The 16,531-nt window shown below is 43.3% G+C and overlaps 1 protein-coding gene across 5 annotated transcripts in view; it reads right to left on the bottom strand.

Moving 5' to 3' along the window:
* Nucleotides 1–10,598: 10,598 nt before the first annotated feature.
* Nucleotides 10,599–16,531, bottom strand: part of LOC124233862 (methylglutaconyl-CoA hydratase, mitochondrial) — a 150,680-nt gene continuing 144,747 nt past the window's right edge. Inside the window, exons 6-8 of one of the 5 annotated variants that reach the window (XM_046651122.1) lie at nt 16,480–16,530; nt 15,267–15,314; nt 10,599–11,152 (exon numbers count right to left, since the gene is read on the bottom strand). In XM_046651122.1, the coding sequence (XP_046507078.1) occupies nt 11,075–11,152; nt 15,267–15,314; nt 16,480–16,530 (177 nt within the window). In that variant the 3' untranslated portion in view covers nt 10,599–11,074. The remainder of the gene's footprint in view (nt 11,153–15,266; nt 15,315–16,479; nt 16,531) is intronic. The other 4 variants (XM_046651120.1, XM_046651123.1, XM_046651119.1 and 1 more) reach the window with 4 other exon arrangements.

Genomic DNA, 16,531 nt, shown 5'->3' with positions numbered 1-16,531 from the left:
AGCCACATGAAAAAAATAAAGTGTACTGGTAAACGTAACTATATATAAAAGACAGTATAAAGGTAGTTTTCATTTGTAACGTTTTTTCTCCAATTGAAATTAAAAGACATCTGCATAAAGTAATCATTATAAAGCGTTCTCATGGACTTATAATGCATAAAGATTTAATTTATATGGCAATAATAGCACAGAGGAAGGGGAAGAGTACAAAGCTACATAGCAGCAAAGTTTTCACATAAAATTGGAATTAAGTTGATATTAATCCAAAATAGATTTTATAAGTTAAGATGGTAATTGTAATTCTCAGAAAAACCATTAAGAGAACAAGTCAAAAAACATACAGCAGGGGCTGGCCTCAGTGGTGTAGTGGTTAAGTTCCTGCCCTCTGCTTTGGTGGCCTGGGGTTCACAGGTTTGGATCCCAGGTACAGACCTAGCACTGCTGGTCAAGCCACACTCTGGCAGCATCCCACATAAAACAGAGGAAGATTGGCACAGATGTTAGCTCAGTGACAATCTTCCTCAAGCAAAAAGAGGGAGATTGGCAACAAATGTTAGCTCAGGGCCAATCTTCCTCACAAAAAAAAGAGAGAGGAAAAAAAATACAGCAAATGAAATAACAAGGGAATTAAAATGGTACACTAGAAAATATCTATTAAACACAAAGAAAGCACTAATAGAGGAAGAGAAGAACAAAAAAGCATGACATGCAGAAAACAAATAGCAAAATGGCAGATGTAAATCCTACCTTACCAATAACTACATTAAATGTAAATGGTTAAAACACTCTGATCAAAAGGCAGAATGGGGGGCCGGCCAGGTGGCTCAGCAGTTAAGTTTGCACGTTCTGCTTCGGTGGCCTGGGGTTCACTGGTTTGGATCCCGGCTGTGGACATGGCACCACTTGTCAAGCCATGCTGTGGTAGGCGTCCCAGATATAAACTAGAGGAAGATGGGCATGGATGTTAGTCAGCGCCAGTCTTCCTCAGCAAAAAGAGGAGGATTGGCAGATGTTAGCTCAGGGCTGATCTTCCTCAAAAAAAAAAAAGGCAGAATGGGTGGAATAAATTAAGAAAACATGATCCAACTTTATGCTGTCTACAAGAGATAAATTTTAGATTAAAAGACAAATAGGTTGAAAGCAAAAGGGAAGGAAAGAAAAAATACGCCACGCAAAAGCAACCAAAAGAGAGCCAGAGTGGCTATACTAACATTAGACAAAATAGACTTTAAGATAAAAATGGTTACTATGGACAAAGAAGCACATTTCATAATGATAAAAGGCTTAATCCATCAAGAAGACATAATAATTATGAATTTAACGTCAGAGCCCCAAAATACATGAAGCAAAACCTGGCAGAATTGAAGGGAGAAATGCACATTCCATAGTTGCAGATTTCAATAGCTCACTTTCAATAATGGATAGAACAACTCGACAGAAGATCAACAAGGAAATAAAAGAAAGAAACAACACTACAACCAGCCAGACCTAACGGAACACTTGGTCCCACAAGAGCAGAATACACCTTCCTTTTATGTGCCCATGGAATCTTCTCCAGGATGGACCATATGTTAGGCCATTAAGCAAGTCTCATTAAAATGCTAAAGGTTGAAATTATACAATGACAAGACTGAAGTCTGTTTGCCAACCACAATGGAATTAAATTTGAAATCCATAATAAAGGAAATTTGGGAAATTCACAAGTATGTGGAAATTAAGGAACACAATCCTAAAAAAAAACCCAAAGGTCAAAGAAAAAAAATCACAAGAGAAATTCAAAAATACTTTGAGATGAATGAAAACAAAACCGTTATGTGTCAGGGTCCCCAAGACCACCTTCAGGTTCAGTAATTCACGGGGAGGACTCACAGGACTCAGAAAATAGTCTATTCACAGCTATGACATATTATATAATCGAAATGATGCCAAGCAAAAGCAGCAAAGGAAAAGAAGCAGGAGTGAAGAGACTGGGAGAGACCAGTCCTTCCAGTCCTTCCAAGCGTCCTTCCGAGGAGTCACACAGGATGCATTTAATTCCTCCACAACAAATCACGACAAGGTGTGCAAAGTGCTGCCAACATCTCACTAAAGACTCAGAGCCCAGGGTTTTTGCTGGGGGATAGCCGTGTAGGCATACCCTGTCTAGCTAATATACAAACTTTATATTCCAAAAAGGAAAGCAGGTGTTCAGCATAAACTATATTGTTTGCACAGTTTAGGCATAACTCTTATCAGTTCTAGAAATGGTAGGAACCTCCCAAAATCTAAGCTCCCAAATGCAGGCCAAGGGCCAATCTCGCAATCAATCCTCTGCAAGGATAGCAGTTCAGACCTGCTAGGCTAACTCTTTTCCAGGAACAACATATCACAACTTATGCAACGAAAGCATGCTTAGAGAGACACAGCAGTAAATGCCTATATTAAAAAGATCTCAAATCAATAACCTAAATTCCATCTTAAGAAACTAGAAAAACAAGAGTAAACTAAACCCAAAGCAAGCAGAGGGAAGGATACAGTAAAGGTTAGGATAGAAATAAATGAAATAGAGAACAGAAAAAAATCAACAAAATGAAAAGCCAGCTCTCTGAAAAGATCAACAAAATTGATAAACCTAGCTAGAGTGACCAAGAAAAAAAGGGAGAAGACTGAGATACTAAAATCAGGAATGAAGAGGGGAACATTGTTACCGATCATATAGAAATAAAAGGGATTATAAAGGAATACTATGAACAATTGTATGTGAACAAATTAAATAACTTAGATGACTAAGAAAAATTCCTAAAAAGACACAAACTATTGAAACTGACTCAAGAAGAAATAGAAAATCTGTGTAGAGCTACAACAAGAGATTGAATTAACAGTCAAAGCATTTGCAACAACACAAAAGGCCAGGGCCAAACGGTTTCACTGGTGAATTCTACCGAATGATTACAGTAGAATTAGTACCAATCCTAAACAAACTCTTCTAGAAAAACAACAGTTCACAAATCATTCCATGAAGCCAGAATTACCCTGCTACTCAAAACCAGAGAAAGACATTACAAGAAAACTCACGATATTCCTTATAAACATAGACCCAAAAATCCTGAACAAATACTAGCATGCCACACCCAGCAACATAAAAACAGGAGTATACACCATGATCAAGCAATTTATCCCAGGGATGCAAGGTTGGTTTAATATCTGAAAATCAATCAATGTAATAACCATATCAATAGAATAAAAAACAACCACCACGTGATCAAATCAATAGATGTGGGCATAAGGATGGACAATGGAGCAGAACTGAGATTTTAGAAATAAACCCTTACATTATGGCTAATTGATTCTTGACAAGGTTACCAAGACAATACAGTGGAGGACAGAATAGTCTTTTCAACAAATGGTGCTGGAACAATGGGGTATCAACACGCAAAGGAAGGAAGTTGGATCCTACCTCACACCATATGCAAAAATTAACCAAAACGGATAAAACATCTAAATGTAAAAGCTAAACCTATAAAACTCTTAGACAGACACATAAATCGTCATCTCCTTGGATTAAGCAATAGTTTCTTAGACATGACACCAAAAGCACAATCACAGTATTTGCACATGTATGTTCATAATAGCATGATTTATTTATTTATTTTTTTTAAAGATTTTATTTTTCCTTTTTCTCCCCAAAGCCCCTTGGTACATAGCTGTGTATTTTCAGTTGTGTATCCTTCTAGTTGTGGCATGTGGGATGCCGCCTCAGCATGGCTTGATGAGCAGTGCCATGTCAATGCCCAGGATTCGAACTGGCGAAACCCTGGGCCGCAGGAGCAGAGCACACAAATGTAACCACTCGGCCATGGGGCCGGCCCCAGCAGCATTATTTATAATATCCAAAAAGTGGAAACTCAGATATTCGTCAACTGATGAAGAGATAAATAAAATGTGGTACGTATGTACAATGGAATATTTTTAGCCATACAAAGGGCTGAAGCACTGATACACGTCACACCATGGATGAACTCTGAGAACATTACACTGAGCGAAGAGAGTCAGACATAAAAGGCTATACACTGTATAATTCTCTTTATGTGAAATGTCCAAAGGCAAATCCAGAGATTCCAGAAAGCAGATGGGTGGTTGCCAGGGACTGGGGGAGGGGCAATCGGGAGCCACTGCTTCTAAGCACAGGGCTCCTTTTGGGGTGCTGGAAATGTTCTGGAATTAGACTGGTCATGGTTGTACAACTCTGTGAATACACTGAAACCACTGAGCTGTACACTTTAAATGGTAACTTTTATGGTATGTTAGTTATATCTCAAAAAAATTTTTTTTTTCCCTCCCTCAATACTGACTCCAGGGCTCTAAACCCAGAATCGATTCTGAAGTCATGGAATGGAGCCCGAAAACGCCTCCTGAAGTTACCTTCTTCAGGGCCAGCAGCCTGGGGAATCTCTGTCCTCAGGTTTGATGGACAGACAAGATGGGGTCTTTCTTCTTCCAGATGCAGCCTCCATTCTGCATGCGCTGAAGGGTCATGGAGCAAGAGCAGCTGGGCCTGGCCCAGGCCAGGACTTGGCTCCTGTCCTCGGTTCCCTTAACCACGACACTGCTCCTCATGCTCACTTTCTAAGACTAGCTTATTCCTGGGGGAAACTGGAGATAATTAAAAATGTCAGGTCTGTCGAGTCTTTCAGGAAATTCAACATACATTTTCATATCTACAGATGCAAACGTTTTCAGTGCACACGTAGCACAGGGGAGACCACACACTCTCCCTGGACTCGGGAGTGCCAGCGCGTGGAAGAGCCAGGACGGACACCCGCCAGTCGTTTCAGAAGAGGAGTTTGACAGTCACGAGTCACACAGACACCCCCACGAGGACCAGAGACAAAGGGAGCACCTTTCTGTGACATGTGCAGACCCCTGCTGGTGTTCTGCCAGCTCCAAGACAGACCCTAAGCGGTATGAAGATTAACTATACCCATCACATCGCTCCAAGAATTAGAATTTCTTTCCACCATGTCAGATGTGGGCTCATTCCTTGTGTTTTATGGCATGGCGCACATTTCTTATATTTTCAAAGCGCTCAAATTTTGGCCACTTGTGAGCAAGTTCTAGGCTTCAAGAAAAGTGTGTTTCAGAAAATTGTTAATAGATAACTCACAAGTCATGTTACTCAACGCAGGAGAGGCCGTGAGGAGTCTGAACTTCGCTGCCTGCCAGATGGCTCTTCCCTTTCTGTAAACTGCACGGAGGATTCATTCAACACCAGCAGAGGCTCAGAGTGAAAGTGACTCAGAGGATCTTCAAAAGGTCAGGAAAGTGCACTTGCCCATCTTCAAATTCCTCTGAACCCTCTGCCTGAGAACATTGCCACTCGAGGGACATGGGCCCCAAGCTGTAGCTCGATGCCGTGGTGGTTCCACTAGCTCCTTCAGAAGTTGTGATGTGCCGCTCTGTGAAATGGGTCCACGGGAGACTGCGTGTGAACACTTTGCATGGCAGTCTTTCGAGATGCATTAGGACTGAACCTTGGCAGGGAGATGCGGGGAATGGCTCGTGCAGAAAGCCCACTCTGTTCCTGGTCTGGCCCACCATGGGGGCCGGAGTCCTCCAGCTTCTCCTGCGACAGGGGAGACTGCCAGGAAGTCACGTGAAAGCCAAAAGGGTGATGAGAAAATGGGCTGCTTTTCTCAGGGCAATTCTCCCTCCCCAGCCCTCAAAATTGGTACTATACACATGGCATTCAGACGTGAGGAAAATTTTTCTTAAAATATTAAAAGAACTACTGCTTAAACTATGGATTATCCCAAGGGCCAAAGTAGTTATTAACCAGATCCACCTCAGACAGATACCTGTTCTCTGTGCCTCTTCTGACCCGACCCACCAGTGAGCAGCATCTTCAGCCACGTATCTCACAGCTGCTCAGCCTGTGTCGGAGCTGAAGGGGCACAATCTGAACGACTATGGGACGGAACGCGGCCACGTTAGGAGAGCTGTCCTCTGCTCCCCGGGTGCAGTCCCACGGCCCCGCCCCTGACCGCCCACCTTCCGCTTCAGCCTCAGTGGCAGGGAGCAGCTCTTGGACCTGGGAAAGTCGAGGCAGCTTCCCCTACTGACTTTGGACAGCAGAACGTGTTTGGGGCAGGCCTGGAGGGCTTCCTCCAGCCCAAGGCAGCCTCCAAGGTCCCGGTTTTGCACGGCAGGTCTACTGAAGACGGCTACCAGCTGCCCCCGACCTCCCTTCTCCAGGGAGTATGTCCAGGCTCGCGAACATTTCCTGAACTGGACACGGTCGTGAGACCCAATGCCCTGTGCCAAGAGGTTTCTCCTGAAACACGAAACAATTGAAACAAACATCGCCCCCACATCTACAGATGACTTTACTGCTGACAAAGCCCTTTCGCACGGACACATCCAGTCTGTCTTGGCAGCAACCGTGAACGACTACTGACTGCCTTCCAGATGAAGAAACAGGCTCAGAGGGATGAGAGGTTTCGCCAGAAGTCTCATCGCTGGTTTCAGAAGAGATGAGACTTGGCCAAAGAACTCCTGTGTGCTTCCCAGAAAAGCACAGAGTCAATCTATGAGCACCTGCAACGGCGACGCTGAGAACTGAATGCAAGACTCCAGGCAAGTCTGACCAGCACAGAACACAGCAAGACACTCGTCACGGGGTGCTCTTGACCCACGCTTGCTTCCCTTTTGACGGGGATCGCTTCCAAACCTCGGGTCCACTCGGGCACCTGGTTTTAGGGATGTGATGCATGGCTCTCAGCTACTCAGACTGGCTCTGTATCGTCCAGATTGGTGATTCAACGTGTGGGCTCTGAATGCATAACACCGGCCACAAATGCAGCTCTCCACCTCAGTTTCTTGAACTATAAATTGACAAACCCATTTGCGACGGTTTTGAGTACTGGGTCCGAACAAGCAGGTAAAGTGCCAGGTGGCGAGGGAGCTGAGCGGGCATCGCTGTCCCCGTCACACTCCTGCCGCTGTCGTCAGATCACTGGATGGATAAGCACCTTCAGTATCTTTCCAAGTTCCGAGGAGACTGTTGAACCCATCGGGGCAGAGGCTGACACACCCATGGTCAGGAGCCTTTGGTTGTGTTCTTGGGCTCTTTTCATGGTGAACAGTGGTGACAGATCAACGGCCCCAGGTTCAATGGCTGACTCCACCCCCTGCCTGCCATCTCGCTGTGCTCCAGCCTCCTGCTCTGGACCCCAGGCACAATGGGTGCCTCTCCTTCCGGGGGTGCTATGAAGAGCACATGCCATAGTGCATGGAAACACCCAGGGCGTCTGGGGCTTCATAAATGCAGTCATCATGGTCACAACAATTCCCAGCCCTAATTCTCTCACCTTATTCCCATTAGTATCTTCAGTGATCTTGTCAAAACGTCTCCTTGAAAACAACATCCAGCGCAGTGCTGTGTTTGAAAATGACCGACATGCTGGTGGCAATGAGCTCACTTTGCTGCCCCCAGGGAACTGTAGGCTCCCCGAGGAAGGGCCATCTTCCCGCCTTGCCTCCTTTGAGCTTTGGGGGCGTGGACACGTCACGAGGGCTGGCCCTGACCACGCCAGGGGTGTGCGTCTTGGTCCATCCTCGGCGTCCTTTATTCGCCCTGCCAGGTGTCCAGTTCTCTCACACTGTCCTGAGAACTAGTCTGAAAAATAAACATTGCACACCAAGCTGTTTGAGGATCAAGGGCAACCCCCCTAAGGGGTGGCTGAATTTTGGAAAGTTCCCAAAGAGAAGGACCAAGAAAACCCAGAGGAAGGTGTTGGCAACAGTGGGTTTTTAGGGCCCGTGACCCAGATAGATGTTTTGAGCAGAGGATTCGGTCTCCCTACCCCACAAAATACCCTCAATCACAAGCTGTCCCCTTTCATCTGTGCAGAAAAGCTCGCATTTCACCAAAATATTACGAATCACGTAACTTGAAAATACTGTATTTTTTCTTTTGTGACACACACATAGTTATTCTTTAATATAAGACACTAATTTCTATTGCTGTTTTGATAAAGCCCAGTAAATGCTGACACGAACATTACGTAATATTTAACTAGGTGGGTAGACAAATAATAACAGCACAATTAAATAGTAAAAAACGTGTGCCAGCCAGGATTTTTTGGACCCCCAATCAGAGCAACTGTAGGCCCATCACCAAAAGAGGGAGCTGAGGTCACGTGAGAAGGGTGCAGGGCCAGCCAGCGGCGAGTCGGGATGTCAGCACGGCCCCGTGACATGACACCCGCCGTGGTAGCCCGTACAGAGCGCTCTTCCAAGTCCGTCAGCAAAGTAACACTTGGTGACAAGCCAAGTGTTTGACAGCTAGAAGAGAAAATAAAAGGACTACACTGACAGGAAAACCAGGTCTATTTTTTATTGAAGACAACACAAACTTGAAATGATCCTTGACATCACAGAAACGAGTCCGAGGACAGGAGTCTCATTTCGGCCCTGGAGGGCGCCCTTGCAGAGCAGGCACAGGGCAGCCAGCGCTCCGCCACTCCAGGGGGTCTCCGCTCTGAGAGCGCCACGCCTGCCCCACAACTGGAACCGGGCTCGGTCCCTCCCGCTCAGTCTCCTCCGACCTCCTCTGAACACAGGGATACACCCACTGCGTTTCCAGCATGCGTTGGCCTGACGTGGTGTCACGGTTTCGTGTAAGGACACGCGGCCGTTCCAGGTGCTGGGGGGAAACAAAAGGAGCTGCTCGCCCCGTCCCCGAGCACGGCCCCCAGCACCGAGCCGCTGGCCCCAGACCGGGGAGGGCCTCGGGACCGGCCCCCAGCAAGACTGCTCTGCGGAAGAGAAAGGGCAGGGAAGGGCAAACACCTATACAGACCCCTGGGCAGACACGGCTCTCGCTATTCTATAGAAAGTCTGTGACACCTGACCAGATGACGTCTTTGCTTTCACATAGACTCCAGTGACGTCATCAGAACTTGCTAAGAAATGGAATGGTGCTCCAGCAGCAGGAGACTAGGATCCAAGTTGGGAGAGACAAGTCATTCAGCACACGCCAATATTTTTTCTCCGTTAACATAATTATTTCCTGCTCACTTAAAATGGAACTAGCATTTGAACATGTCATGGATAGGAGAAAATGACGCTGAAACCTTCAAAGGACTATGAAAACAGGGAGCAGCACTGTACTGGCAAGCTACCCTGCAGGAGATGAACAGCACAAGTGTATCAGTAAGCCAGTGTACACACCACCAGACATTGTCACCAGGGAGCCGAGCGTGAATTGTATTAAGCCTCTTTCACATGACATGATCAGCCCAGCAATCGTCATGAATTTGCAGTGTCAGCAGCGAGGCAGTAAAGGACACAGCGTCACCCTAGCGTGAGTACACACACGGTGAGGACAGCCGCCCGCCGGCAGGGTGGACATCAGTGGATGGCAAGAGTATGCTTGCCTCTTTCAACGTTTTTAGAATTGAGATTGAGAGCTCAATTTCCCAAATTAAAAAATGAAAGCCCCAGGGGTCGGCCCCATGGTGTAGAGGTTAAGTCTGGTGCACTCTGCTTTGGCAGTCCGGGTTCGTGGGTTCAGATCCTGGGTGCGGACCTACACACTGCTCATCAAGCGATGCTGTGGTGGTGACCAACATATAAAATGGAGGAAGACTGTCACAGATATTAGCTCAGAGCAAGTCTTCCTCACCAAAAAAGTAAACAATAAAAATAAATAAATAAAAGTTCCAGCTATTTTAAAACTTCAATGTCTACACGCTTTCCAAGGGCAGGGCAGGCACCACGTGGTCTGTGTGCGGGAAGGCATGGAACAGACTGACTTCCCGCAAGGAGGCACAGCTGTGGCGTTCATTTGGGGGACAGTGGGGTGCTTTCAGGGCTGGCAAATAACGAGGCACACGTCCCAGGAAAGCAGGGCTCCTCCAGCGCTGCCAGACCCAGTCCTGGATGCAGCCTTGGAAGGCGGTCTGGTTTGATATAACGAATACAAAATAAAGCTACCTCAAGCTAGTTTAGAGATCTGCAATGTTCTCCCTTTTGCACACTGAATTCTACCGTTCCCCCTTCCCCACACAATTCCTATCTGTGCCCCCGCCCAGGCCAGGCTGAGTAAACTCAGACATGCCCCGGAGCCTCCATCCCAGGTTGCTTCGCCCAGCCAGGGGCAGAAAGGCCTGAGGTTTCCGTGAGAAGAGGAGATGAGGGGAGTTGTGATCATCTGCTTTCTTTACTGAAATCAGGGACAGACAGCTGGGGCAAGGAAGTGAGAGCCAGCTCCATTTCCCTCAATCCGTGACCCCAAGCCGCTGCAACGGCCAACCTTGGCTGCACCATTTTCTTTCTGGGTGAGGCCAGGGGACCAGGAGGTCTTAGAGGGACAACAGTTCCAGGCGTCTGGCTGGCCTCACCAGGCCTTTGGCCCCAGGCTCTGACTGGGTTACACACCACGTTCCAGGACTAACTGTGCGGAGTCGCCTGACGGAGAGAACCAGCGCGGACAGGGGGCTTCTCCCAGAACCCAGCGTGCAACGACTTAAGTCACTCCAAAAGAACACGGTGGGAGAAAAACGTCCGAGTTTGCTTTTCACTGATTTTATTTATATTTGGTCATTTTCACTCAGAATATCCACCAATTCCTTTTTCAGTTTAAGACGTACGTGTGTGTGTGTATAATCCCTTGGAAACTTTATTTGGTATAACTTCACATTTTTGGTATATAGAAATAATTTTATTTTTGTATTGCAGCACAGTAGACATACAATGTTATTTCCTGGAGTGTGCAATATATTATAAATTATTCACATTAAAAAATTAGGAACAGAAAGCCTCTTATGCAGGAAATATTTAAAAATGTATCCGTAATTTTGAGTCTGAGTTTCGGACAGTATATAGACACTACTGGCTTACATGCCTGGATGGACATGACATGATACACATTTGAACAAAGAACACACATGGTCCGCTGCTGACGCCCCAGTCACGATGCAGGCAGCGCTTCGCTGTGGTTGCTGGGGTTCCAGGTGCTGAGGCATATGTGGATCTGAAAGATACTTCCAGAAGTACATTTACTACACTGGCATTTTAAAGATTTCTTTTTCTTCTATTCTCCTTTATAGCGAGGAGGCCTTTTCTCTTTAAAAGCAAGAAGACCTTCAAGTCTGTCTTTCGTTGGGATAGTCTAAGAGAAACAAAATGCTATGTTATCTATACCATAAAGTAAAAACAACCGTAAAAGTTTAGCAAGTTTTATCTAAGAAAACTAATTAGAAGACAATCTAAAATTTTGAAATCTGCTAGTCATTTGAACAATTCTGTGACCAAATTTATCATTCCAACTACAAATAGATTTTTTGCACCATTTCAAATATCCTTTAGAAAAATTAAGAGACTTTATTGTTTAGACAATTTAAGCTTTACAAAAAAATTGAGGGGCCAGCCAGGGGGTGCAGCAGTTAAGTGAGCATGTTCCGCTTTGGCGGCCTGGGGTTCGCCGGTTCCAATCCTGGGTGCAGACATGGCACCGCTTGGCAAGGCATGCTGTGGCAGGCGTCCCACGTATAAAGTAGAGGAAGGTGGGCATGGATGTTAGCTCAGGGCCAGGCCTCCTCAGCAAAAATAGGAGGATTGGCAGCAGTTAGCTAAGGGCTAATCTTCCAAGTTTGGCAATTACGAACAAAGCTCTGTAAACATCCATGTGCAGGTTTTTGTGTGAACGTAAGTTTTCAACTCATTTAAGTAAATACATAATAGCAAGACTGCTGGATCATGTCGTCAGACTATGCTTAGCTTTGAAAGAAATGGCAAAATTGTGGCTCGTTTTTATTTGCATTTCTTAATGACATATGATGTAGAGTATTATTTCCTACACTTTTTGCCATCTGTACATCTACTTTGGAGAGGTGTCTGTTCAAATCTTTTACCCAGTTTTTAATGAGTTATTTCCTTATTGTTGAGTTTTAAAAGTTCCTTGTATCTTTTGGATACAAGTTCTTTATCAGACAGGTGTTTTGTAAAGATTTTTTTCTCAGTCTGTGGCTTGTCTTTTCATTCTCTTTACAGTGTCTTTTGCAGAGTAGAAGTTGTTAATTTTGATAAAGTCAAACATCAATTTTTTCTTTCATGGATTATTCTTTTGGTGTTATATCTAAAAGGTCATTGCCAAACCCAAGGTCACCTAGATTTTCTGTGTTATCTTCAAGAAGTTCTATACTTTTTCATTTTAACTTTAGGTCTATGAGCCATTTTGAGTTAATTTTTGTGAGGAGTGTGAGGTCAGGGTCTAGATTCTATTTTTTTGGTAGTTCAGTGTCCAGACACTTCAGTACTATTTGTTTTCAAGACTATCTTTTCTCCATTAAATTGCCTCTGCTCCTTTGTCAAAGATCAGCTGACTACATTTGTATCACTCTACTTCTGGGCTCCCTATTCTGTTCAGTTGATCTATGTGTCTATTCTTTAGCCATTACCACACTGTCTTGATTACTGTCACTCTACAGCAAGTCTTGAAGTTGGGTAGTGTCAGTCCTCCAACTTTGCTCTTCTTTAATATTGTGTTGGCTAATCTGGGTCTTTGGACTTTCCATATAAACTTTAGAATTAGTTTGCCAACACAAACAAAGTAACTGGCTGAGATTTTCTTTGGGATTGCATTGAATCTACAGATCAAGTTGAGAAGAACTGACATCTTAATAATACTGAGTCTTGCTATCCATGAACATGGAATATCTCCCCATTTATTTAGATCTTGATTTCTTCCACCAGAATTTTGGAGTTTTCCTCCTACAGATCTTACATACATTTCATTAGTATATACTTAAGTATTTTAATTTTTTATGCTAATGTAAATGATGCTGGGCTTTTAATTTCAAATTCCAATTCTTCATTGCTGGTATATAGGGAAGCAATTGACTTTTGTATATTAACTTTGTATATATAATCTTGCTCTAATTGCTTACTAGTCATAGTGTTTTTTTGTTGCTGATTGAGATTTTCTACATTAACAATCATATCATTTACGAACATATAGTTTTATTTCTTTCTTTCCAATCTGTGTATCTTTTTATTTCTTTTTCTTGTCTTATTCCATTAGCTAGGACTTCTAGTAGATATTGAAAAACAGTGATAAGAGGGAACATCCTTGCCTTGTTCCTGATCATTAAGTATAATGTTAGCTGTAGGTTTTCTGTAGAAGTTCTTATCAAGTTGAGGACATTCCATCTAATTATAGTTTATTGAGAGTTTTTATCATGAATGTATGTTGGATTTTGTCAAATGCTTTTTCTGCATCTACTGATTTGATCATATAGTTTTTCTCATTTAGCCTGCTGTGATGGATTACATTAACTGATTTTTGAGTGTTGAACCAGCATTGCATTATCTGGGGGAAAAAAAACCATTTGGTGGTGGCATGTAATTCTTTTTATGCATTGTTGGATTTGATTTGCTAATATTTTGTTGAGGACTTTTACATCTATGTTCATGAGAGATGATGAGCCATAGTTGTCCTTTCTCATAAGGTCTCTGGTTTTGGTATTAGGGTAATTTGGCGTCAGGCCTCATAGAATGAGTTATGGAAGCATTCCTTCTGCTTCTATCTTCTGGAAAAGATTGTAGAGAATTGGTATAATTTCTTCTTAAATGTTTGGTAAATTCACTAGTGAAACCATCTGGGCCTGGTGCTTCCTATTTTGGAAGTTTATTAATTACTGATTTAACTTCTTTAACAAACATAGGACTATTCAGATTATCTGTTTCTCTTTGTGTGAGTTTGGTATATTGCGTCTTTAAAGGAATTGGTCCGTTTCATCTACGTTATCAAATCTGTGGGCATAGAGTTGTTCACAGTATTCCTTTATTATCCTTTCAATGTCCATGGGATCAGTAGTGATGGCCCTTCTTGCATTTCTGATATTGGTTATCTTTTGTCTTTTTTCCTTGGTTAGCCTGGCCTGAAGTTTGTCAATTTTAAAGATCTTTTACAAAGAACCAAAGTCTGGTTTTGTTGATATTTTTCTATTTTCAATTTCATTGATTTCTGCTCTAAAGTTTATTATTTCTTTTTTCTGCTTACTTTGGATTTAATTTGCTCTTTGTCTACTTTCTAAGGTGGAAACATTGATTTCAGATCTTTCTTCTTTTCTAATATATGCATTCAATGCTATAAATTTCTAAGCATTGCTTTTGATACACTCACAAATTTTGATAAGTTATATTTTCATTTTGATTTAGTTAAAAATATATTTAAATTCCTCTCGAGACTTCTTCTTCAACACGTTATTTAGAAGTGTGTTAACCTTCATTAAAAAGATTGAATCCCACTATCAATAAGTGGGGTTTCCCAACTATCTTTCTGTTATTGACTTTTAGTTTATTTCCATTGTGGTCTGACAGAATACTCTGCATGAATTCTGTTATTTTATATTCGATAAGGTGTGATTATGGCCAAATATACTGTTAAAATGTTCCTTTGGGCTCTGAGGCTGTGCATTGGTAAGGGGTGGGTAATCTACTTCATGGCATGTGCTCATCAGTGACAGGTGGTGATTTATGTACACAGACCAGGCACAGAGTAACACTCTAACACAGAGTAATCACTGAGTAACACAGTGTTACTGTGAGTAATCTAAGTAACACAGAGTAATCACTCCTAAGTCACGACACTGCCACGCGTAAATGGGAGCTGCCATGCATAAACGGGAGCTGACGCAGCTTCCAACTCTCAAGAAGGGCAGAACACAATTCTGTTGCTACTTTAGATGCCCTAAAACAAAATGCCATGTTTCAAGGAAAAAAAATCAAAAGGAAGGTTGGTTCCTCTATGGAAAGCGCTACTAATCTGGGCACCAAAAAGAAAACTGTATAATGGAGTTAGTGAAGAGGGAAGGCTCAGAAGGTCAGGAAAAGCCAATCTGTCTCAAACACCGAAGTTCCCCGGCAGGCGTATGCTCATCATGGCCCTCCTCCCACCTCTCTACACTGGAATGAGGGTTTAAGTCCTCACCCACAAAATACTACATGAGTCAGAGAGAGGTACAGCACAAATGCACTAACTTAATCATTCTAAGAGTCTTCTAAATTATGTAGACGACGGTCATTAGTATGTGGAACATAAGCAGTCACAAGAGCTGCTAAGAGTCAAATAGCAAAAACAACTAATTTCAACCCCTTTGTATGATTTTGGAATAGGCATGAGTGCAATCTTGCTCAGTGATACAGAATTCATTTGACTTACACAGAAGGTAAACATAATTTGCACGGGGCATCCTCACTGAACCTGTGACTGTGTTACATACCTGAGCATAACAAGCTTCTTCTATGGCTAACCCCGTCACTAAATCGACCTGAGGATAAACACACAATGCATTTTCAGCCAGTTACTTTTTAAAATATGGTATACTCAATATAAATTCAAATTTAATAACCCTATTCCAAAAGAACAGAACTGTTTGATAAAATCCAGCAAATCAGAAGTGTGACCAGCACAAGACACTGTGGAACCAGGTCGCTTGGGCAAATTCAGACTCCGCCATCTGGAAGCGTGGCTAAGCTACCTAACCTCTCTGTGCCTCAGAGAGGTCCATCTGAACAAGGAGCCGTCTGTAGTGCCTACCAAATGGGGTACTGTGAGGAGTGAATGAGCTGATGTAGGTGAAGCCTTCATAAAGCATCTAAGATATATACGTACAGCCTGGCACACACCAAGGGTCATATAAGGGGTTTGCTATCAGTACTGTTACTCTTATGATACAATTTTTAAAAAACAATCAAATACTTGGTAAATTTTTAAAACTGCATTTACTGCTAACAAATTCAATCTTTTTACTGCTATGAAGCCCAGGAAGATATAGAGGCCTCTGGGTCTGCAAGGAAGAAGTATCTTTCTTTAAAATTCCCATAATTTAACCAAAATATAACTGCTGTAATTAGCAGCCCAATGCCAATGGGTGCCTGCACTGCCCCCTCGCCCTGCCTACTTCTCCTCTGCTCTGGGGCCTCCACTCCTTGGGAGCCACCTCCCAGGGTGACCCCAGGACACTCTACAGACCTGCCTGTTTGTGTGTCTCCCTGCAGAAAGGCCATTGAGAGTTAAAGGTGGGGGGAGCTAGGCTCAGCTTTGAGCCAGGATGCTCTCCGCAGAATGTTTTTTTATAATATAATACTGACTGGTGCTGAGAATACACAGAATGCCCTGTTCTTTTGGTTTTCTAGGAACTACTAGCCAATAAATCTATTAACGCAATGGGAAAAATAGCAGGCATGTCATAAGCTGCAAGGCATCAGTCAAATTACAAAATTCTGTGGTTAGGATGCTGAACCAACAACAGCTATAAGCACAGTGCAATCAGTGACGTAGCTAAAAAGAGCCTCAACAGCTTTCAGGAACAGCAGCATTGAAACAGGTATACTTTAGAACATTAAAAAATAATGTAAAATCTAAACATTGCTCATTTAAATTAAATCTCCACTACCTGCTCCAACAACAAACTCAAGGATTAAGGCACTCACCTCCATCCCTTGATTAATTGCTAATTTTGCCACTCTCATTGCAACAGGTCCC

This window comes from Equus quagga, unplaced genomic scaffold (assembly GCF_021613505.1).
Source record: "Equus quagga isolate Etosha38 unplaced genomic scaffold, UCLA_HA_Equagga_1.0 268.1_RagTag, whole genome shotgun sequence".
NCBI lineage: Eukaryota > Metazoa > Chordata > Mammalia > Perissodactyla > Equidae > Equus > Equus quagga.
Note: the sequence above shows the minus strand (reverse complement) of the source record. Positions and strands in the feature narration are given on the sequence as shown.